A 25170-nucleotide genomic window follows, 5' to 3' on the forward strand; every position below is an offset into this window, starting at 1 on the left:
CTCCTTCCTCCAATATGCCTTCCTTCTCAAATACCAGCTTTCGAGTCCAGCCTTTTCCCTTGCTCCAGTTGGCTTTGGCCAGACAACACCACTTCACCCACATCACCTACTCTCCAAGCCTGTCTTTCTCCCCCCCGCCTTCAATTCAAATGCCCAGCACCGGGGGCTCAGCCTCGGGCGGCAGCAGCCCAGGGCTCCCATCATGGGAAAGCGCTGCTCAGACCAGGGCTGCAGAAGGGCCCCAGGACGGGCAGAGCCATCTGTGAATCCAAACACTGGTTCTAAGATAACTCTACTAAACCTATGCAAGCTGCATGTTTTTCAGCTTGCAACTTGGCCAAATTCGGGTATATTTGGCTGAGGTAGCAAATAGCGTGTCCCTGACACAAAAGCCACTCCCTTGGCAAATTTCAAGTCCTTACTCCAAACCAGAGCTTTTCAGAGGAAAAAAATATATATAACATGGGAAGTGTTTTTTTGTTAATGAGTTAAACATCCTTATTCTCCAGCTCAACTCAGAAGTGACCTGCTCTGATWACTGCTGAAAAAAATTCTGCCTCAGGTAGGCGCAGATCCTATTAAGAGTAAATGGGTCTCAAGCATGAGAAGACCTTAATCAATTTGAAATGACAGGACTGCAATAAAAGATGCAATTTTGACGAGATTAAACCACTGGTGTTGCTTTAAAGGCAAGCAGAGCCACAAAACCATACTAAAATACTCCTCAGCATGAGACAGTCGCAGCCCCTGACCATCCAAATCCACATTGCTACACAGTTCGTATCTGCAAAACGAAAACGGCTCCCTTTGGGACCGCGCCGCCGCCACACCGCATGCATACCCGTGAGCGTCGAGGCGCTGCTGGCGGCCGTGGAGGGGGTCGTGGGTCCCGCCTCGCCCTCGAGCTGCGGCTCTTGCTCCAGGGGCTGCTCTGGGATGGGCAGGGGCAGCCCCTCGCGGGCCGGCCCGGCGCACAGCAGCATCCCCTCCGACTGCGGCCGCTTGAGCACGCCGCCCTCCTCGTCGGCCGAGATGGCAAACCGGGGCATGTCGAGGAGGCCCGAGCAGCGCCGGCGCACCGTCAGGGGCGGGCTCGAGTCGCTCTCCGTGTGCGAGGATTCAGACATAGAGAGGCGCTTACGCAGTCTAGGAGAAAAAACAAGACAGAGTCGCTCGGTTACGTTACGGGAATAACGAACTTCAACGGGCAAACAGCAGACCCAGAACAAAAGTAGTGCAGAGGCCCAACTCCAACGTCTGAAGGCCATTTCGGATGTAGCTAGGAGGCCAAGCTACACCATTAGGATATAAACCAGCAAAGGCTTGGGGCGCTACCTGAGTTTAGATTTCCAAAATATTCCATTATTAACCTTCTAAGAAGGGAAGGAATAAAACCAAACAAAAACACAATACAATGAATATGAAATAAAATATTATTCCAATCAATTACCAAAAAAGGGCAGATGCAAATCATCATCCACATTCCTTTTGGAATTAGATTGCTAATTTTGCTTTCAAAATTACTGTAAATTTCAAGCAAGGAAGGCCTGATACAAGATGAAGTGTTTATCAGTTAAACACGTAATCTATAAAATGATTTTTGAATAGAGTCATACAGATGAGATCATAATCACATTTTATGATCTTTGTAATGCCACATATTAGTGAAAAAGCTTTACAGGAGTTATAAAAAAAAATGAGAAATATCCCTTCTTAAGAGAAGTTCGACAATTACTTCAGTCATACTGGATGCACGGTGGGGTATCCAAATTCTAAGCATTCATATATTTTACTGACATTTTCATTAGAAGCAAAGATTTTCAGGGGTATGCTGAACTATGGAAAATTTGGACTTTCCTAATCACAGAATCACAGAATGATTGAGGTTGGAAGGGACCTCTACAGATCATCTAGTCCAACCCCTCTGCTCAAGCAAGGTCACTTAGAGCACATTGCACAGGATCGTGTCCAGGCGGCTTTTGAATATCTCCAGAGAAGGAGACTCCACAACCTCTCGGGGCAACCTGTGCCAGTGCTCTGTCACCCTCACAGTGAAGAAGTTTTTCCTCATGTTAAGATGGAACTGTCTGTGTTTCAGTTTGTGCCCATTGCCTCGCGTCCTGTCGCTGGGCACCACTGAAAAGAGTCTGGCTCCATCCTCTTGACACCCTCCCTTAAGATACTTGTACATGTTAATAAGATCTCCTCTCAGCCTTCTCTTCTCTAGGCTAAACAGGCCCAGCTCTCTCAGCCTTTCTTCATAAGAAAGATGCTCCAGTCCCTCCATCATCTTCGTAGCCCTTTGCTGGACTTGCTCCAGTAGTGCCACATCCCTCTTGTACTGGGGAGCCCAGAACTGGACACAGTACTCCAGATGTGGCCTCAGCAGGGCTGAGTAGAGGGGGAGGATCACCTCCCTCGACCTGCTGGCAACACTCTTCCTGATGCACCCCAGGATACCATAATGGTTTAAACTGCAACAGAGAAGAAGGCTGGTAACACCAGATTTTGGATTCATTGATGTTTAAGAAAAAAATTGCTGTTGGCGCATCTCCAGCGTAACCAGCCTGTCTGCAAATGAAGGCTTTAACTTCATTTGAAGTATTTACTATAAGTTTAGGAGATGTTAGTACTTAACAGGATACATTTAAGGAGATTTTCTGCAATTTATTCTGCTCTTCAAGTTCCACTTTTGGAAATACACCATATGAAGCATTTCTGACCTAAGAGTGACGAGGAACAGGCACAAGGTTTTCTCACATGCTGCAAGAAAACCAAAAGATTCAGTTCCACTAAACTTACATTTCAGGAGAACCAATCACCCAGCTGCGGTCCCGACTCTTCAAGCCACCCAGGCTGTCTAATCGGTCATCTTTTTCTTCACTCAGGCTCCGTTTCGTTGGTGGCGGAGTCTTCCTCTCTTCATGGATGGAAAGACGCTCCATGCTGCTGTACACCTGCACATAGCAAAAGATCCTTCTGTACAAAGAATAGAGAAAATCCTACGTGGCCGTTCCTGGTCAAGGGTACGAGCTCTTCAAAATGGCACATAACTGCTGAAAGCATGAACTTGGCAATGGTCCTCGACTAAATAACACAGAATCCAGTGCAGGTGTGACATGCTCTAAGTACACCAGTGAGAAAAGGAAAAAGGTAAGCTTCAGAAACATCAAATGTGCTKTTCTACAACAGCACCCAACACCTGTCCTCTGTAAACAGCACAACACCACAGTAATAGGAAGACTTTTCGAAACTAAGAGATCTTTGCTTTTTAACAACAATCCTCAAATCTAAGCAGCGAAATTGCTAAAATAGGCTCCACGAGTCCTGAAGGTTGGCATCTGGATCTTGAAATCTTACTACACAAATTCAATTTGGTGATAGGCATCATGCTCATGACTCCATTTCATTATCATCAGTCTATCAGCGTTGCCCCAAGCTTATTTCGGAACAAAAAAGTCCTGCCCTCCTCAAGGAATCTACTATAATGCTGACAGCTTAATGAAAGTGCCTCTCTTAGTTTTACAGCCGTCTTTAAATAATTAAATGATTAAGCAAAAAAATCCATGCTTTTAAAACTACACTTGACTGTAGACCTAATTTACATAAGAAGAGATTAATGAAAATAATGTTATTAAAAATTCAGAGCATCAACAAGATAACTATTAATAAATCATATGGCTGAATTGTCAGACAAGAATTTCAAAATATAATGAGTCTTTTATGCCTCCCACACTACAAATGCTGTATAATTTTCCAGGGCTTAAAATAAATTCATTAAAAGTGAACTTTTTCTCTTTRTGGCAAAAATACTAAAGCCTAAAGAAAAGCTTCAGTCTAACAGATGAATAAATACTCACAGTGAGAAAAGGGGGTGGGGGGAGAGAGAAATCCTTACGTACTCATGAGAACTTTTTCAAAAGCTCAACTAATCTTCAGGTCAATTTTAAAAATACTTTTGGTGATGAAAATCAGGGGCAACTCCGTATAATYAATGATAACTGTTACTTAAACCACTGCAGCCCAGCTGAGGACAAAGATGAGTGAACTGGTGCTTGAAGACTGACCTCAGTATTGGAAACCTGGAGATACTGCTGGACGAAAAGCTGAAATATCTTTCCGAGGCCCTGCATAAAATTCCTACTCCCATGCTCATCAAGAAAAGGGAAATACTGTTCATAGAGTGCTCAGACATCAAAACAGCATTTCTTTCCCCGTCTTYCCCTCCCTGAACATACTTTGTTTTATCTAAGTTAACGGCGGAGTTGTACTACTCTGAAATGTCTGGAATCCCAGCTTTTATTTCAGACCACCTGAAGAAGAACTCCAGACCTGTACAGGCCTGAGTAAGGCATATTAAATCCAGAAAGTATGGCTAGAAGGGACCTCCTCAGGGGATCCTGTCCATTACCCTACCTCAAAGCAGAACCATCTCTCTTTTAATCACCAGGCAGATGTTTCTCCAACCTGTTCTTAAAAGCTGCCAGTGATGGCAATTCTACAAATTCCCCAGGCAATCTGTGCCTGTGCTTAATTATTTTTCAACATTGGAAACTTTTTCTTACCGTCTATCCTGTAACTCCTCAGTGGCAGTTTATGCCCATGACTTCATGTCAATTCTAGATAAAATAGGAAGAAATGTATTCCCTTCCTCCTAGGGGTTTTGTGTTTGAAAACTGCTGTCTTGCCTTCCCCTCAGTCTTCTCTGCTCTAGACTGAACTTCCCTCCAAGCTTTCCTTTTAAGTTTTATGTTTTGTAGATCTCTGATCATTCTTGTTCCTTCCCCCAGGTCTCCCTTTTACTGGTCCACATTTCTTTTCAAGAACATTGCCCAGAACAGGACAGAGCGCTCCCCTCAGCCCTTCCTACTGCTGAACAGATGGAAAGGATTTCTTCATTTGCCTTGCAGAAAATAGTCTTCCTTGTCCAGTATGATAATTGYCTTTTTTTTTCTTTTTAGTAATTTCACATTTAACTCATGATCCACTATTAGCCCAGATCCTTCTCTTTGAAACTGTTGCCTCATCTTTTGTTCCTCATCCTGTACTTGAAAYAATGAGAAGCACAGGTGTAGAACTTCGCATTTGCTCTTACTGCATGTGATCCTTTTGATTTTAGATCATTATTCCAAGATGTCAAAATCAATTTTCATCCTCATACCATCTTCTCACCTACTGGAAGGCCCTTTCAGAGCGATGCTGTCTGAAGGAAATAAGCACATCTCCCTATGCCATTATCCAAATCATTAGTGAAAACATTAAACTGCACCAGAAACAGGGGAGATCTCTGCAGAACCCCACATATTAGTGAAACTAAAAAATACAAGATCTCACTCTCAAACCAGTCTTGCACTTCCATTAGCACAGAGTAAACAAGCAGGTACACAGCTCTTTCCTTCCTCAGTGAATACTAAACATTATGTGGCTCCTACATTATCATCCGCGTTGTTAAAATCCACCTCATACAAAGTAATATTGGCCTCTGAAATTGTGTTCCTCTCTAGATTTTTCTTTCAACAAACCATCCCACTCTTACCTTGCTGAACCTTGGGGAGCACGAGGAGAACTGCCTAATTTCCACATGATCATCATCATTCGTATCCTCCTCCTCTTCTGAATCCAGGTGTTGGTACCGTTCTGACCGGGCTGTGAACAAGACATGGCACATTTAATCAGTGCAGGAAGCRTTGACAACTCTTATAATATACCCTTAAGCAGGACATGGTTATGCAAGAACAGTCTTTGCACCGATTGCCACTCATCTACCTACAAAGAACTCTGAGTGTTCACACACCATGAAGAGTATTTTCCTTAACACTGAAACACACCCAGCCAGTTTTGCTCATCCTGTACAATAAGCAGTGAAGAATACTTCATTCTTCATACCTACTGAATTTATCATAAGCCCTCAGCTACRTTATACTCTGAAAGCAATTGATTCTCAGCAGAAATCATATAGGTATCTAATCCTGTAGACCCTTCTTAATAAGAATATTTCCTAAGGCAAACAATAGTATGGAAGGAAACGGAAGCAATTCACTCTGTCCCAATTTCCAATGAAATGGCTTTGTAATGCACAAAGTCCACCCTGTCTACATACATATGAGTTGTCTTTGAAAAACAGAAACATTTATCCCCCAAAATAGTTCCTCTTCTCCCTCCCACAACTAGCAAAAGGATTAGATTTTGTGAAAGGAAATGGGCAAGTAGCCAATATGCAAAGCTATTTTTAATGCAAAAATCTAAAATGCCTCCAAAGCAATTTTGTACTTTGAGATTTGCAATACTGTAATTCTAAGCCAGCCACACCAGATTTTGCGGTGGGGGTTAATAAGTTTGGCTACAGAAAGCTGTTAGCTATACTGAGCCAAATTTGCTGCACTACATCAGCCAGAAAGCTACTTTTATAAATTCTGAAATTTTCTGCATTAGGGTTTAGAACAGCAATGCCAACTCTTATCAGTGTCCATGTGAGGTATTTCCCGACATGAGAATATTCCAGCCTTTAGGAAGGACGTGCTTCAAAGCTGCCCTGCCAATGTGCTGAGCGTGCCTGGACACTCGGGGAGCTGGCCACCGCTCCTACGTGGCCAAGGAGCAGAGCAGCTACGGGGCTCGCAGGGGGTCAGCGAGGCCCTGGGAGGAGGACGGAAGAGATTCCTTTGAGGTAGGGCAGAAATTCCTATAGCTCAGGGACTGACATACCCCAATATCATCTTATGCTGCAGCTGGAGCAGGGGGAAGACCCCCCGACCAGTGACCAGCCCACATCCCCAAGTTGAAGGGGAAAAGCTAGGGAGCAGAGGACAGAGACAGAGACCACTCCATCACCCACACAACCCTCCCCTGCCAATAGCACTGCCTCCCTGGCTGGGGCTGCTGTGGAAGTACCACGACTTGTACGTAACACTGGTACCACACTAAATCCGAGACATTTATGCACACTGAACAGACACTTCATACCTCATTGCAGTTAACAGCTCTAAAATAAGGTGACGCTTACAGTGAAAATAATTTAAGTTACTTTAAAACTGTAAAGAATTTTCCTTTCTGATTTCTGTGCAAGCTTTGKTTTTTTTATAAAAACATTTTTTGGCTGAAAACAATCACTAGGGAAAGATGATAGTGCTCAAAAACTCAAGGAAGTTGGATATACCAACCTGCTCTGAAAGCACTGCAATAAACTCCATATAACACACATTGCGCTGTAGGGCCATGGCTGGCAGCTCCACAGGCACCAGGGAAAAACCAGATGACTTTACAAGAACATTTTCCATTTAAAACTCATTTACTTTCAATATTTGGCATTCAACAGAAACTTTTTAAAGGAATTCCCATCAAGCATTTTATTCGATAGCTGTCAATGATTTATACTTAACAATTTTTAAGACAAAATGAAATATGCACCAAGAATATGATGCAATTTATGCTGAATCTTTAGTCTTACTGTCAAAATAGCTTGTGTCATCCTCAGATTCCAACTGTGGAATGAATTCGGCTTTCTGTCGAAGCAATCCATTCCAGTCCAAATCTTTAAAGAACCGGTGCTGTTTCACTTCAAAGGCACTACCTGAAATAAGCATCTTTTATTGCAGAGTTATTTCTTTCAGCATTTTCGTAACAAGAAAAACAAACCCTAGAAATATCAAGAACCTGAAAGAAAACCTGAATACCTAAGTGACTCAGTTTCCAAGAATTTTGAGAAACAACTCATCCTTGTTACAGGATAAAAAATGAACAAATTTCCTCCTTCCTACCATCTTTTCATATTTAATGACAACACGTGACTAAATTGGCTGGAAGACAGAATCTGCCATTACATTCCACACCAAGTTGCAAGATTAAGAACTAATTAACATCTTAATTTAAAATTTCCGAACTCTAAATACCATCTTGTTCATAGCTAAATAAAGAGTGCAAACTCAGAAAGGTACTTAGCAAGTGAGTGGCTCCACCCCAGTCGGTAATGTCATCTAAGTGCTTAAAATGAGACAGGGACTTAAATCTCTTTCTGAATTAGTATCTTTGTTATTAACCTCAGAAGCTTGGGTGCCTAGAAGGAAAAACTAAGGATTATCTGTCTGCTACTAGGTGTATTCTTTTTCAAAGGAAATTAATATTCATAAAAGATACTACTGTCTTTAAAAAAAAATAGCAGAGGAAAAGATAAAAGATTTGCTGAAGGCCAGTGGCAGTAGGAGATGCCAAGTAGAATAGCAGTCTCAGCAATACAGGTGTATAAGGAATCAAAAAATCAGCCCATCAACTCATTTTATACAGCAAGAAATTCTACATCTTTTCCATGACAACAACATCTTTCAACTAGATGGATCTGAAGTAGAGAAGAACATGTGAACACCATCTGATTATACTATTAACTCATGATCTGTTCATCACCCTCGTGCGCACATGTGTTGTTTGCTGAATAAAAGCGCCTTTTGGAATTATTATACATATAGTTTCTATTTTATCCTTAAAACGTAATTTCCAATTAAAAGTCCAAAATTAAATCAAACAAATGAAATCAGTGAAACAGACAACCTGTGCTGTGAAGCTGCAGCATTGGACAAATGATTTTTAAACAGTAGGGTAGCTCAAGATTATTGATGGTTATTTTCTATCAGGAAATAGAAGGGCTGGCTTGTAAAAGTTTAAATCTGACATTACAACGCAGAAAATTTGACATAAGCATCTGACTTTGCCAAAGACATTATCAGATTTTGGATCTCTGGAGAATTCTACAGCACAGTCTTCTACGAATGGGCAAGTTTTCATTTATTTTATTATACCCCTGATTTCTCCTCAGTGTAAGGGATTACTCCCTTAGTCAWAGAGAATTTTCAAAGAAATCTGATTATAGACTGCTCAAATTGAGACACGACCCTCAAGCCTGGACGGCATAAATAACTTGAACAGCCCAAATTTGAGAAGTTATGTTGCGAAATTGATGGCGAATTCACTTGGTGGCCCTTTCTGGTTTCCCAAACTAGACAGTAACATCTGTCAGCCTCATGCACAATCTACACTAATTCTCAGAGCTTCATCACACAAGATTCATTCAGCCCAACAAAAACTGTTTCCCAGATCTAAAGCAGCATTTTTCAACTCAGTTTGGTGTGCCTCACTAGCAAGGTAGCTTCTCTGACCGTTTCTGGCAAGTGCTTTCCCACACACAAGGTTCCTACCTGTTCCTATTCTTTCCAGAGGATTTTGGCGAAGAAGCTTAGAAATGAGATCCTGGGCATCTGGAGGCAGTGCATCATCACCATCTGGCCAGGCAATTTCATCTGGGAAGAAAAAGAGACTTGACATTTTCCACCTACTTCACGAATGATTTGAATAATCATTCACATTCCTATACCATAGGATGCAGTGTTCAATACTGCCCCAGAAATGCAAATACCTTGAATTCAGCAGCTTGCATACTTAATATAATTCAAGCATTGACATTTTCCAAAATGCATAAAATTCAGCCTCAAATAAAGCTGCTGTCAATCCAAGCAGTGCTTGTGGAGAAAAAAAAGCATTAAGAACTCTATTAATAAAGTATGAAATGGGACTTCCGTGACAATCCATAAACACTGACAGTGACAATACTGCGGCTGTATCTCGTGCCTGCACACTCCAAGCTGGTTATACTTGGAACAGAGCGAACAATTCACAGGTAACCATTTCATGCATCAAATTTAGCTCTTCACTGAAATTTGCTTTTCACAAAGCACATTTGCCAAGTCTTAAAAAAATTTACTGTTCAGACAGCATTCCCAGTAGGGAATGTTTTCACTGGCATGTTCACTGAGAGAACACAAAGCAAGCATTTGTCCAACTCCAAGCAGGAGACAGGTTTAAAAACCCACAAGACATGAAGGCGCTGAGCACAGCAGCATCAATGTGTTTTGTTTTAGAATTTCATTTTTATTTCGTTTGTACAATGATTACTAATTGGCTGACCTTCGCACCTACAGAAGGGATAACATAAAATCAGAGTGAACTAGAATAGTTGCCAGCTGCTCCTTTCATACTCTACATCCTATAAGTTAACAGACAGAACAGAAAAACTCCAAAATACTCTCCCCCAATCGCACAAGGATAATTTCTTGTACAAACGTATGACTCCCATACCATGCACATTGATAGAAATATCTAGTACGGTGTTAAGCAACTCAGGAACTTTCAGCAGTTAGAATCAGCTTGATACTACCTTTTCAACACAGAAATACAAATATTTTAAAATAAGAACATTATTTTATACTTAGTCTTTCCAGACTAAACTACAGATCCTCAATATTTTCTAGGTTTTATTTCACAGCACACATGGAAAGCCCTTCAGAAACAGAACAAAACTTACCGCTGATCACTTGTCCAAAGAGTTCTTCAGGCGTGTCACCAAAGAAAGGGACACAGCCAACTAAAAACTCATAGAGGATAACTCCCATGGCCCACCAGTCCACAGGTTTTCCATAGCCCTGCCGCAGGATCACTTCTGGTGCGATGTATTCTGGAGTCCCACAGACCTCAAGAGAAACAGACAGGAAAGTAATGAACTTAAAAATTGCCAAATTCATATAAAAGTTTACTTTCATCTAGTTTTTTTTTATTAGTTTTTTTTTCATCTCAGCACTTTAAAAGGAATTTAAGGCTTTATCACTAATAACTTGATGCTGTAAACTCTTTCCATGTAGCAAAAGTCTATATGAGGAACATATTCCCTGCACAGAGATGATATCACACACTACAAAACATTCCTCGTGTGGACATGCTGGCTGAGCAGCTCTTTGGTGCAAGTACAGTAAAACATACAGGAAAAAATGCATATTCCGTGTGTATAAGTGTGTCTACGTAACAGATTTCTACTGGTGCAGCTATAGCTATCAGGATCTGAACTTTCACAAACCTTGCACATCTCTCCTAGCAGAATTTAGCTCCACAGATGTAGAATCAGCAACAGAGCATGATTTCACTTGAGCATTTACAGCTATATACAAAGGGCTCAAACTTGGGAGGTAGAGCTGGCACTGACAACAGCTAGCACATCATATGGGAAGAACTAAGTTACCTTGGGCTTAGAAGCAACAAACAACAACAAAATAGTTGGAAAAAAAAAAACCCATAATACTGCAAAATGAAAGACCATGATCTAGTGACTAATGAGCATTCTTGCAACAAAAAAAAGCATTTCTCGGATGCAAAGGAAGACAGAAACCCAGGAGTGCACTGTTTACCACTGGGTGAGTATGAACCAACACATGGCAAAGCGAAAAAAAATTCAGCTGCAATCCTAGGTGTTTTCAGAAGAGATAAGGACTTTTTAATCCCATTATGCAAGGCACTGGTGGGCCTTCACCTAGAATGTAGTGTACAGTTCCTCTTAACCATGCTCAGGAAAGATTAACTCAAGCTGAAACAGGTGCATGGAAGAGCTATTCATTCAAAGGAAAATCTATCTTGTTATCTAAAAGAACTTAGCTGGTTAAGCCTAGCAAAATGAAGGCTATGGAGGAGAATGACCCTTGGTAAACATCACGGGGATAAAAAAATCAATGTTTAAGCCATCAGACAAAACTACAAGAACATGTAGGAACTTGCCAAGAACTTTCTAAGGACCAGAAGGGGGAGACTGTGGAACAACCTTCCAGCAAAATCAGTTTTACATACCTAAATGAACTACTCTGTTTTCTGTTCGCACCTGCGCTGTAGCCCAAAACACACCTTGGAAATCCTAAACTACGAGCTGAAGTGCATCACTCCAGAAAAAGAAGTTGGTATAAAAACCACAATGCAATTTTGTGCAGAAACATCAGACCAGAGTCGTATCTTTCCCCCCCCGTTACACAACACACAGCACAATGTCAAGGCAGAGAGGCAAAGTTCTGCAAACTCTGATTCTGGCCCAAGAGGTTATGTTTCTTAAGGCCCCAGTCCTGCATCTGAGCCCACTCCAATGGACAAAATGTTTCAGCTTACCTGCTTGTCCAGGAATTCCCTGGTGTCTTTCTCAATGTGTCCCTCATAGAGGTTAGTTGTAAGACTCATTAACCCGATTTTAGACAGTCCAAAGTCAGTTAGTTTAATGTGACCCATGGAAGTTATCAGGAGACTGGAAGAAAGAGGAAAAGCAAAATAAACTAATATTCAATTGTTTCCCAAAAGGAGTCAAAACAAGAAAAATCACAAGATAATGCTAAGCGCAATCTCAGTACAGCCAATCAAACACCTGGAAGGAACCTCCTACGCAACTGAACCTCACAGAGCTGCTAAGGCAACCAGAAATCAGACTAACTTCTGCCAAATTTCACCAAAGCAACAACAGGTTTGAGACAATAGCTGGAAAAAACACTACTGTTTACTCTCATTTTTTTCTGTGCTCAACTGCTGTAAAGTCTAAACGAAGACAGAAAGTTTTGTGCACATAGCACCATACATTTCAGCTTCTGCACTTACATCAGAGAGTTTCAACAGCACAGAGAAGAGGGCAGAAAGGACCCAAGATGCAACCATGTCCAACAGTTCTCAAAACCTTTCAGACCTTGTTCCCTGTTTTTCCATAACTGCATGTGCATCCCATCCCCTCTTACACTTACAGAGCTTTGAGGTGACCCTCAGAGTAAAGACCATATTTTACAACAGTGCCCAAAAATTCTTAATCTCCAATACCAGCAGAGCTAGACCTGGTGAAGTCCAGCCTAACCCCCATCCAAATTCTGCTCCTAAGTCTCAAAGAGGTTCCTCCCACCCCTTCTCACTGCCAGACTGGTTCTGTACATCTGAAGCCAGAGACTCCCTAAAACCTTCTGCATTCCTGATCCCATCAAAGCTTTCTACTGTCTCTAGTTCCCATGTCCTCTTGCCTATGGAGAAAACCTCTGATGAATTGGGACTCTCCCTCCAGCTTCTGAAGAGCTAAGCACTTACTTATCAGGTTTTAGGTCACGGTGAACAATCCCATAATTGTGTAGGTACTCCAATGCCAAAACAGTCTCAGCAAAATACATCCTGGCCATATCAACAGGTAGAGCACCAATGTTCTTGAGAAGTGTAGCACAATCACCTCCTAGAATAAAGTTGCAAATATGACACACTGAAATGGGAAGTATTAGTTAAGAAGAAAGAGCAGCTACAGCACTACAATATTAGATTAGAGTAAGTTTCCTAAAGGCTGTCTCTCTTAACCCTGTTACCCTGGTTTCTAAAACTCTCTCTACATTCAGTTTTGAGTTTCAAATAAATTTTAAAGTCTTAGAAAAACTAGGTTCCATGGATGCTGGGCATGCTTATACTCCTCTAAAAAGGCACACCACAGTAAACTCCACAAAGAACATGCACTGAAGTGCTGAAATACAAAATGTAATTCAAGAGCAGATGGGCCTTGATCTCCAATTCCTGGGGCCTCATCTTCATCTGTAGTAAAAAACATCAGGATCTCCTTCTCTCCAGTGTACCTCAGTTGGTTTCTGTATGCCTCAGGAAAGGAAGAAGGATTTACCTCAACAATTGTACGGATGCAGTTTCAAAACCAGAAACAAGCCTTGGAAGAAAGGGCAGTTCATGATTGTTTGGCCTCTGTATAAATTTCTTTGCTTTCCACCCAGCATTCACCACTGTAACAGATACCACTTCCGATATGCAACACTGCTAAGACTACTAATTGGCTCTTCCAATGCTTTGAAGAAGCAGCCACAGCTTTTGATACAGTGGTACTCATGAAAATAAGTTTGTGGGCCCCCGATTCAACTTTTTAAGGAATACTGGCCACACATTTCACTCTGCAACCTTCATCTCTACTTGCAAATAGGAGTTAATGTTAAAATTTGTTATGTCAGTACATCTGCTTCCATTCCATTCATTTATCTAAAGGAGCACTAAAATAGTAACTAAAGCTTACTTCTGAGGAGCATTCAACCAAGCAAGCCAGGTATAAGAAATTAATCCTGCCCATCAAAGGAAATATATTGCTTACAATAATATACAGCGATAAAATAAAATCAAATAATATTCCAATGAATAAGCAAAGAAAGAAACCCATCAGCATAAAACACTGTATTTTTGAAAAAGCTGATAAAAAACAAAGACTGTGTTGCTTGGTGATGTTTCTTAGCTCTCTTTTTCTAACCTTAATGCCAAGCACACTATGGATCTAGCCATGGCCTCCCACAGGAGAACTAAAGGATCTCTTTCCAGTAAAGACAGGAARGTTCATGCTGACTTCTCACCCCAGCAACCTCTCTATATGTGGCTTTATGTTTCCTCAGCTCCACTACAAACACATCGCATTAGTCACAGGGATTCACAAGTGGAGTATCTCCTTACACAAAATCATGCTAGCAGGGTAGAATGACTCATTTCTCCAGCCCAAGCAGTCTGCACACCTCCTCCCTACATGGCCTTCATAACCTCCCTGCTCCCAGCTGGACGGACGCAGCACCGACTGTGCTTACCTTACAGGAAAAAGCAGCATCACACACACAAAAGACGGTCTTCCTGTTTATTACATTCAGAGCAGTGCAGTGATCAATATTACACCCAAAAGTACACATTTTATAAATCATTTGGAAATGTCATCTTTTATGATGGGAGACACTGTGTATACACTACATGCACATCCTGTTTAAGGTCCCTTTGCAAGATCAAATTATGACAAACATGCCAGCATTCAATAGATACCTTCCACGTACTCCATAACCATGCACAGATGGCGCTTGGTCTCGAAGGAGCAGAACATGCTGACTACAAAGGGGTTCTCAGCAAAAGTCAAGATATCTCTCTCCACAAAAGCCTGTTGGATCTGGTTTCTCAAAATTAGGTTCTGTTTGTTGATCTTCTTCATGGCAAAACGTTGACGAGTGGTCTTGTGTCGCACCAAATACACCGCTCTAGAAAACCACATATCAAGAGCAAAGGATCATTTTCAGTTCATACTGTTTTAAAGAAATAGTGGACAGTAGCTGTTTTGAACGGATTCTGACAAACTTATTTGTGACTCCATAAAATCCCATCTTAATACCAAGCTCCCCTAGAAAAGAAGGAACCCCTTTGACTAGATAGCATTCTCATTGATGTGACTAACAAATGTCACAAACTTCCTTACACATCAATACAAAGGTATGTATTTCTCAACATTACAGTCACCATTTTACTATAACATTGTCCAAAATGCAAAGAACCAGCACAACCTCTTTCCAGCTCCATAACATGGATTTGACGTAACACTGTCACCAGGGATTTCCTTCAGTAAAGTATCTCTTACATTTCTATCATTTGCAGATCATTAGATTCCTGCACGTTAATAATACAGTTTGCAAATAAAATTTTCATCCAGTTTGCCTGCCTTATTGAATCAGTACTTGCTTCTTTTTCTCTGGAGTGTATTACATTTAACATGGTATCATGTCTCACAAACAGCTGAGTATGAAATACAACCAGTAAAAAGGCAGGATATGAGTTACAGCAAAACTTCCACCCCTCCCATTTTTACAGAGATATGTCTAAAATCACGGGGTCTGTGCAGAAATATGACTGAAAACATAAAACCTTCTTGTCCAGCAATACAGCTCTTAGATTTGCTCTACTGTGTCTTCACAGACTAAAAAAAATACACCTACACTCTTTCACATAATTTTTAAGAAATGAGTTGCTGTTAACTTCCACTTCAACAAAACACTTAAGTACATGCTTAAGTTTTGCTGTTACAGCCTACTGAGTATCACTGCTTTTCAGTTACAGCCAATTGAATATCACTCATAAGGATTTATTAACTGCAAAGAGTCAGGAACTGTCTTTAATATTCCGGATAGGTTTGTAGGAATGGTTAAAATTTTAACCGAGAAACTCCATTCTGGATTCTTCAACAGGTAATAAAATCTAATGGCATTTTTACTGCATGACTTCTCAAGTAGATCTGCCCCCATCTAATTTTAGCATTTATTTYAGTATTTCCAAGCTAACAGCCATGTACATTACATATATAATCTCAATACATGGAAAACCATAACCTTCTTTTCCTTCAACATTTTTGCTGTTTTAATGAGTAATCAATAACATTTGCAACTACAGAATTTTATTCGCACTCATTTAACCTCTACACAAACACAAATCACAGGACTTAACCAGATATCTTGAAAGGAAATACAGAATGTCCTGATAAGCAATAAAAACATGGGGGCAAAATAATTTTCTCAAATTTCTGGAGCTACATTTTTCTCTAAGAAATTTCACAATCAACTATGTGACAATACTTCTCTTAGAGACAACGTTCAGGGAAAATGTTTTTGTCATCTCAGGGCAATGCTGCAGAAATAGCTACAGAAAAAAAAGGCTTGAGGTCACAGCTAGGAAGGACTTCAGCAAACTGTTCTGAGAGCTTTAATGCAGGGCAACCACTTTTTACAGAGGGTCACTGAGGTGGAAGCTGCATGTCAGCTCAGCACAGCGCGAGGCCTTCACAGCCAGGAACCACAGCAACGTACAGGTGGTATTGCCTAAAAACCCAGAGAACATTAAAGAAATAGCATCTTCCGCAAGACATCATAAGTTTGGAACCTTTCTAAGGCCCAAGCAATATTCGTTATGATCTGGATCCAACGGAAAACAGTCATTTGCCCAGCTTTGGTATAGCCCTTCACTGCGTAGGACGATAATAGCATTTTCTTCTAAAGTAGAGTATAAAAAGCATTACCCATAAGCTCCATTACTGATCAGTTTAATATTTTCAAATTCTTCCTCAGATGGAGTTTTCTTTGATTGCACAGAGGCACCGCGGCTCTGGGGAAAGAAAACAAAAAACAAACATATATCAGGGGAGCAGGAATGACTTCATACTCTACACAACTTTTTTTGTCCTTTTCTTTTTTAAGCAGAATTCACCCAAACACAACCCAATCCTAAATCTCTGGAGTGCTCAGTTTTAAGATAATGATCTGTAATCCTTAGGAGCCTTGCAGACTCCCTTCTCAAATATTAGCACAATAAGTCAGTGGATTATAAAATTCAGGCTTTTCCTCAACATTATATTTTTAAAATACCAATCAACTAAAAATATTATGGATCTTTGAAACCTGGCAAGTCATATGACTAAATTTTTCCAACAGTCCATTACTAAAGTCAACTTCCCTCAATTCCCTTCACATTTTACATGTGTAGATATAAAGAATTTTTTTTAATTGAAATAAATTGAAAATTATTTTTGTTTGCAACTGTAAAGAAACATCAACAAGACTAAATGACAATGCCTGTTTGTATCGTTAAAGCATTTCACCTCCACAGTACGGTCCAGTTTGATGAGTGTGTACTTCAGTTTTAACATGCACTTTTAAAAGTCATCCCTTTTTTTTAAATTAAAATTACTCTGCATTATAATTAATTCTTTACTGTAGACTACTCCTTTTTGGAGAAAAAAGTGTCAGACAGTGTGCATGTATTACTGCTTTACCTCAACTGAATCATCTGTCTCAGGAGTGTCTGGGCTGTCATAGCTATTCAGCTGGGCCATTTCTGAAAAGAAAGCAGAAAGATTACTCCTAATGATCTCAATGAAACACTGTTCTCTTTGTTTATACAAGACAAACAGTATTTTAAGAGGCACTCGTAGATTATGAAGTGCATTTTTCCCCCTCTGTGAAAAGTCACCCCAATTATACAGTGATAACCTTTAACATCTTGTGAGCTGCAGGCAATATTTTATAGAGAGATGAATTTAATTAACGGTCCTCTTCTCAGCATGAATTATTCTAGATGGTTTCTTTAATAAGTAAAAGCAATAAATGCATGTTTGGGGAAACTGCCAGCTATCTAATGGCAAAACCTATTCCATGCATACATGTCTGTATATAGCCTGGTGGCACCTATGTATTTCAGAGAAGAAAAAGTATCACATTTCAAATAACCTCTCTCCATGAAATGTGTCCGGTTCTGCAAAATGCTGAGCAGCAAACTGTGAGAAAGTCAGTTAGTTTAGGCTGCTCAGCTGTCTTAGGAGATGCTATAAACTTTGCAGAACCAAATCCTACATTAACCACTAGTCTCTGAACAGACATTGACATTTCTGGGTGCCCTCCTTACAGAAAGGAAATAAGGCACCTTGACATCTCCACACATTTCTAAAGAAAATTTGACTTTAGTAAGGGGAATTAGTGATAGAAAGGTTCTCTCCCATGACAGGGATCAAAGGAAATTTCCCTTTAATGTCAGATTTCAACAAATGCTATTAAATTGCATTTAGCAATCTTTGGTAGAAATTTTCCCGAAGAGCTCTTTACTTGAAGTCAACCTGTCACTGTCATTCTAGTAAACACTGCAGAAGTTAAACTAGTCCTATCCAGACTACTAATTTATGGTAAAATTATGCTCTCCTGAGAAAACAAAAAGTACAGATCAACTGCTGAAATATTCCGCAGTCACCTCCAGCCTCTGCCGCGCTTCCCATCACCGCTGAGCGAGCCGTGCCTGGGGCCAGAGTTTGTGCTCGTAAAACTTGTCAGAGGGGAAGAGAATCAACGACGAAAATGCAAAGAGAACTATTAACTCACAAATTCCAAAGTTAAGATCTTCTGGGGCTCTGTATATTTAGAGCAGATTCATTTTACCATACGCAATGCTGGGACCTAGCCGAACAGCTGTCAGCTTCTTCTAAGACATTACTTATACGGTGCCTGAAAGTGTCTGTACTTATACAGACCTTATAAAAATCCGATGTAATGGGTAGAAGGTAAATTTTTATGACCTTTCTAAAAAATGTATCAAATGCTTAAGTGTAATATCCAACATTCCTAAAAACTGTAAAACCAAAAATAAACTATCTGCACCACAAAAGTAGCATTGCTCTGAACATAATCTAGGTTAATTATTATAAATTGTTTGGTTAAACACCTTTTGGGACCAGAAATACAAGCTTTTGTATCCAAGTGAACTCCTAACTGACTTCATGTATATAGTTTGTCTACTTTAGAAAACCGTGTGTGCGTGTGTGTGTGCACACTCCATGGGAAGTCACAACAAATACACTTTTCCCAAAAAGGACAACAAAGTGGGATGACAGAATCATTTCCAACGCCAGCACAGGAGAGACTGCAGCATGCAGGCAGTGGCTGATCAGAAATATAACAGGTAAATTTAGTTTTACCCCTCCAGCACTACAGAAAAACAGTTAAAATGTAAAGCCATTGACCAACATTTTTTCAGCTATAATACAGGGAGACATCATTAATCCCCCAAATAAAGAATTGTAACTGTTGATGTGTAATCCTTATGCTAGTAACACTCCTTTGAGACATACAGTTGGAAAGGTTTGTTTAGAATTGGACAGCAAACAGGAAAATAAGGAGGAAAAAAAAGGCATAGAAATCAATCCAATAAAACAAAAGCTCCTTTTAGCTACGTAGTGACCAGGGGTTAGTATCTGGAGATCTGATTATCCCTTTAGTAGTCTGGAGAGTACAAAAAGAAGAGTTCTCACCCTCCAGGGGATCCCTGGTAAGTCCCAGCTGGCTGATAATATAACGAGGAATGTCGCATTTAATTCCTTGCCCTTCCTTGGCATGGCCTTCTGCAGCTTCCAACAAGTGGTAAAACTCTTCAGGATCAAACTCCTAGAGCAAGAAGGTGAGAGAGGCAAAGAGAGGTAAAAGATTCAGTCCCACAGTTACAAAAGGATCCTCTCCCATGGAGGAGAGAAAGAGCACGGGTTGAGTCACCTGGATTCCTCAGAAACATCCCAAGTCAATTCTGGGCTCAGCAGAGAGGCAAAACATCTGCAGTTACAAGAAGCAAGCCAATGCATTACACCCGCTTGGGATAAGCAAAGCTCTATTTTACACATTTACAGACTGCCGGATGTCCACTGGCTTAGACCTGCCATTCAAACATCACAAGGATTGTAGGGACTTTTCATAAACCAAAACCAGACTATCAGGTCAATACAGCCATAAGAATGCAAGCATCTGCCTGGACCCACCTCCTAATTTTGTCACGCTTGGGATATGCCAGTGAAAGGTCTGTGGTGAGGACTAAGGTGCCTCCTTCTGCCACCTGTACCCGACAGCTGAGTTAAGCCAAGATGAGCCTCTCCTGCTTTCAAATATCAGTTCTGATCAAACCTTACACCTTCCCACCCAATTCTGTAACTGCCCCAACCTTGGCAATTGCTAATAAAATAGCAAATGCTATTTTATCAACAGAGAAGACTTCATTTTTGATATATATGAAATACTGTTACGGATTTGGGGGGGGTGGATCACCTATTCAGCTCAAGTTTGATGTACAGGATCCCTAAGGAAAGCAAAGTATATAATCAGGTGTGATCTCCTTTATCAGACCAACAGATCTAGTCAGAAATAAAAGACCAGCTTTTGGGTGCAGAAGCCCTGCTGCTCAGAAGCAAGTTCACTAATGCACTTTAACCCTCCTCTTCAAACCTCATCCTTTACCAGCAATGAGCAGCTTTGCCAAGACTCTTCAAACATTTTTCAGTGAGGAGGAGGAGAAGGGAGAAGTTACAGCTTATAGCAGTGAAGAATAGCAGAAAAAGATCTGACCCGAAAATGATCAGCAATTTAAGAAAAAAAGAGAGCACAGAATTGCAAATAAGAAAAACATTAGAGAATAAGACATTAAGGATATTTGAGTGGTTAGAAAAAAGGAGAAAAGACGCTCTTTCTTGGTTGCACTAAATGGTTTGTATGACCAAAGACAGTAATGATTCAAAACACAACATTCCCTTCTAATTTGTCTGGAAGATTTATCAACTACCTCAGTAAGGATCAAGAGCAGGAACCATACTGAAAAGTACCAGTACCATGGTACAATTGTAGGACATTTATTGGTGGGCAAAGGACAGAAGAAAAACACCTGGTGACAAAAAATGTAAATATAAAAAAGAAATCAAGAAATTAAATAAATTTAAGTTATGCCTTCTTTTTGGTAGGTTTATTTAATTCTCTGAATACTGTTGTACCTAAATGAAGAATAGTCCCTACTAAGGGACCAAAAGTCCTATGGAAAAGGAACCTAAGAAAATAATAAACTACTTATTTTTACAATCTCATAAGCAAACAATGAAGTTAAAGGTTAAACTGCAAAAAATTACATGTTACAAACTAAAAATGAAATGCAATTCCCAAGCTATTTAAATGGTAGACTATCTACTGCTATAGATCTTGCTCTTTATGGGATAAAAGGAATGTTAATACTTAAGTCTTCATGTCAGCAGAATAAAATAAACAAACAAATAAATACAAAAAAATTGCTAGAAAAGTAAAAAGAAAAGCTTAAAAAGAAAGACTAATATACAGATACAGACATCACTTTTAGACTTTGGGATCTAGCCACTTCATTTTCTAGGTTGTCACTACATGCTTTGGAGTCCATTACTCAAATCTCAATGACTTTTCTGCTTCCACCTGCTCCCACATGCTTTGCAGAATGGCAGGTGCAGAAGATAGTGCAGGAACCCGGAGATCTCCTGATCTGCAGCTAAGAGCTGGTTCAAGTTTGGACTGCTTCCAGCCACAGAAATGGGCTCACAAAACCTGCCAAAGTTTTGTGCCTTCCTAGATGATGTGTTACTAACAGAGTGTGCTCAAGCATAAATGGCAGTCATAAGCACAGCAAATACAGTAAGTTTTAATTTATTTGCTTTCTTCATTGTCTTCACTCCCAAAAAACACTTTAAAGACATGCTTGAAGATAACTGGAATCACAGAACTCATCCAAATCACAAAAACGGCTTTCAAAGTCAAAGAATTCCCAGTCTGGATGAAGTTGTGTCCAGGCTTTTCAATGTAATCTAGTGGAGACCTCTTGAATAAATAAGTGTCGGCATCTGTCTTCCTAGTTGTGTGGCCTACTTCATCACTGAAAGTGGTCTTCCTTGCACCAAAGGGTTCACACGGCAAAGCAGTCCACCTGAGGTTGCAGGTGTTTTCTAAAACTAATGTCATGAGAAAGGTTGGACCATTCTCGTCTACCTTATCAAAGAAAGCTCTGCAAAATTCATTTATCTTCTCATGATTCCAGTGATTAAAAAGTCACCCCTGGATACGCTAGCTTCAACATGCTTCAATCATTAACCATACCTGTGTTTATATCCAGCCACAATTTACTAGTTTAGCCAACTTCTCTAATGCCTCAATCAGATGCAGCTTCCCTCTCATTTTTACATTCAGAAAGAACCATTAGGTCATGTGCTTGGATCTCTCAAATAACATAGGCCAGGGAATTTCATCTGGTTATTCCTAAAAGGTCATGTGCAACAAAGCCTAGTTTCCAAAATTATATTCAGCTTAGATTCAACAATTTACAAGAGAAAAATTTGACTGCTTCATGGAAGCATTTGCTATCACTATCAAAAATAAGCCAATTTTTTAATATGAATGGATCAACTTTCCATCCTTACATCTCTATCTGGTACCTGGATATATTTATAAAGCATGAGCAATCCTGTCTTTACCTTCCTTCTGACAATGATAAATAGATGAAGTTTTTAAGGTTCCACTGTAAGTTGTTGGCAGCTCCAGCCCTCAAACTTTTTCTGACGCTTGCCTGCACTCTCCAATCTTTCAACATCATTTTGAAATGCAGTCACAGAAGTGACCACCATAATCAATCCCCACAGAATGTTGTATACAACACAGACCTAATCACCGCTCTCCCTATATATCCAAGGATTATACTAACCCTCTTGACACAGCTTCACAGTGGGAATGTATATTCATACTGCTTGTCCACTGCACCCAACAAAATATTTTCAGAGTTGCAAGTTTTCGGGATACAGTGTCCAATTTCATTGAGATGGCCTGAACACTTTTCACCATTTTCTAGAACTAAATATAAAAATACCTCCTTATTAGCCCAAATAAGTTGTTGAAAAGCACGATTATACCTAATTTTCCATATATTTTAATTGCATTGAATAGGATTTCTCCACTAGGTTAACAAACCTACTTGGGTCTCTCACTGTTCTCTCTCTCTCTCTCTCTCTCTCTCTCTCTCTCTCTCTCTCTCTCTCTCTCTTTTCACAGTTAGAAAAAAACCTGACACCAGTTTTTTCTGGAATTGCTGTCTACAGTAAGAGTTTCAGCCTGAGAGCCCAAACATCATTTATATCATGGAAGGGAACTTTTTCTTGGTGATGGTTCTTCCTTAGCAAAGCTCTTTAGGCATCTCAGGTAGACCATACATTTACACACTCTTCACTGTACCTGTTGACAACACAAGGAAAATCAGGTGACATCAAGTTGCATGAAATGATGTCAGCACGTACTCCTGACCCTTCCTCCTTAATTTAACTTAATTTTAGAATTTACACTAAAACCCTATTACCTGTTGCTGCAGCTGGCACCCCATTAAAAAGATACTTCTATTTTACTGTAAAAGACTCTTAGTACTGCCTTTTTTTAATACTGATTTATTTTTCAGCAATGTTTTCATCAGAACTTAAGCTTTCTCTCAAAGGCTGTGTGTTCCTCATCTCCTCAAACACACATCATGCCCTTTAGATCACACCCATGCTCTCCCAGGGACCAAACTTACCAGGCACTCAAGCAGCCGAGCTGGTCGTGCAATGATAATCATCAGCTTTTTCACAAGTTGGGTAACGAAAGCAACCTCTGAGCTCTCGGATCGCTCGTGGGCCTGCAGAGAGCAAAACAGCACGTTATGGTCCTAACAGTGAACTCTTCGTTTCTATACATCAAATGCTGAATGCAGAGCAATCGCCCGCTCAGTAACCATAATTCAGCAGCAAAGGCATGACCGAGTCCAGCCAGGCAATGAGCTCAGCTCAGTCAAGGATGCCAAGTTGCATATAGCTTTTCCATTACAACTGACTGCCTTTATCAAGCACGAGATATTCCAAAGGCTCTAGTTGCATTATATTGCTTATCAATTTTATTAGATGTGATTTTTTATTTTATTTTAAAAAACTAAAATAGAAATACTGATTTTTTCAATTTAACCTTCCCATGATGCTGAAGTCTAGGTAATTACCAACATCTACACTTTTCTCAGCTTCACTTTTAGGTAGAATTTGAACAATTTATGTTCATCATCTTGAAAAACCTAACCTTTTAATTTCCCTTGATTTCATTCCATAAATCCTGCCAAGCAACTACTGCATTGTATTGCATGCTATGTTGTACCAAACACACAAGCAGATCCATAGGAAACAGAAGTCTAATTCAGAGAATTTATTCTTGCCCACTCCTATTCTTTCACATTATTGCATTTCAGTACAAACTCAAGGCTTAGTTTCAAGGTGTGTGTGTGGTTGGGGGTAGCTTTTTATAATAATAAATACATTAAAAACTAATAATGTAAAAATACAAAGACAAATTTGAAAAATTAAAAAAAAATTACTCCCCCCCCCCCCCAGAGACACAACTGTTACATTATGAGTCCTAAAGCACAAGTAAATAGTATTTCATTGCAGGCTGATAAAAGATGGTTCCAGTGACATGAAAAACTGAAACAAACTACAGACAATTTTCATAAAGGTCTAAAAATTAGGCTTTAGCACAGCCACAGATGTAAGGTCCAAAAGCAGCTCAATGACCAGCTTCACCACCAGGCTTTGCAGTTGCTTGTAGGAACAATATTTTAACCAACAAGGATGCAARCAGCAGGAAACAAAAAGGTTCATTTAGCATTGTTCATCAGCAACAAAAAGCAAAGGACATATATGGCTGAGAAGTCAAAACGCTGATAGTCACCTAAATGAACAATAAAAACACAAGGAAGCACAAATTCTGAGCTAGAAAAACATAAGCAGCATTTTTAAACAATATAGCCCTGTTGTTTTTTTTTAACTAAACAAGAGAAGTAAAAAGTTCATTATTTCTCATTTTGACAAAGGTCCAAATAAGAAATACGTTATTTGTGCAATTTAGCATTGACAAGCTACAGCTAGATTTTAACCTTGAAGAAAACTATGTAACTGCTAATCTAAAAACAACATCAGAGATCCTTCCTGGTTTTAGCCTTATAAAGAATATTATTTTGAAAGCATTGAAATAACAAGTGGAGATTTTTTTTCTAACTAAAAGACATTTTCAAATTAGGAAGATAAAAGATCAAAATGAAGACTAGTATTCGTTCCTAATGCATTACCCAAACTTATGAGTTAAAATACGAATTCTAGAAAGAAATTAATGATTTCATATGTGAAGAGCCATCCTAGATCAC

The 25170-nt window shown here is 39.8% G+C and overlaps 1 protein-coding gene across 13 annotated transcripts in view; it reads right to left on the reverse strand.

Moving 5' to 3' along the window:
• The window catches only part of MAST2 (microtubule associated serine/threonine kinase 2), a 206067-nt gene that overhangs the window by 14686 nt on the left and 166211 nt on the right, over positions 1-25170 (reverse strand). For all 13 annotated transcript variants that reach the window (XM_026086767.1, XM_026086768.1, XM_026086766.1 and 10 more), the window contains 13 exons: positions 23521-23622; positions 19448-19580; positions 17426-17487; positions 16673-16758; positions 14662-14870; positions 12913-13051; positions 11965-12097; positions 10349-10514; positions 9186-9287; positions 7448-7570; positions 5537-5646; positions 2803-2957; positions 842-1146 (listed from right to left, as the gene is read on the reverse strand). In XM_026086767.1, the coding sequence (XP_025942552.1) occupies positions 842-1146; positions 2803-2957; positions 5537-5646; positions 7448-7570; positions 9186-9287; positions 10349-10514; positions 11965-12097; positions 12913-13051; positions 14662-14870; positions 16673-16758; positions 17426-17487; positions 19448-19580; positions 23521-23622 (1825 nt within the window). The remainder of the gene's footprint in view (positions 1-841; positions 1147-2802; positions 2958-5536; positions 5647-7447; positions 7571-9185; positions 9288-10348; positions 10515-11964; positions 12098-12912; positions 13052-14661; positions 14871-16672; positions 16759-17425; positions 17488-19447; positions 19581-23520; positions 23623-25170) is intronic.

This window comes from Apteryx rowi, unplaced genomic scaffold (genome assembly GCF_003343035.1).
Source record: "Apteryx rowi isolate R43461 unplaced genomic scaffold, aptRow1 scaffold_7, whole genome shotgun sequence".
Classification (NCBI taxonomy): Eukaryota; Metazoa; Chordata; class Aves; order Apterygiformes; family Apterygidae; genus Apteryx; species Apteryx rowi.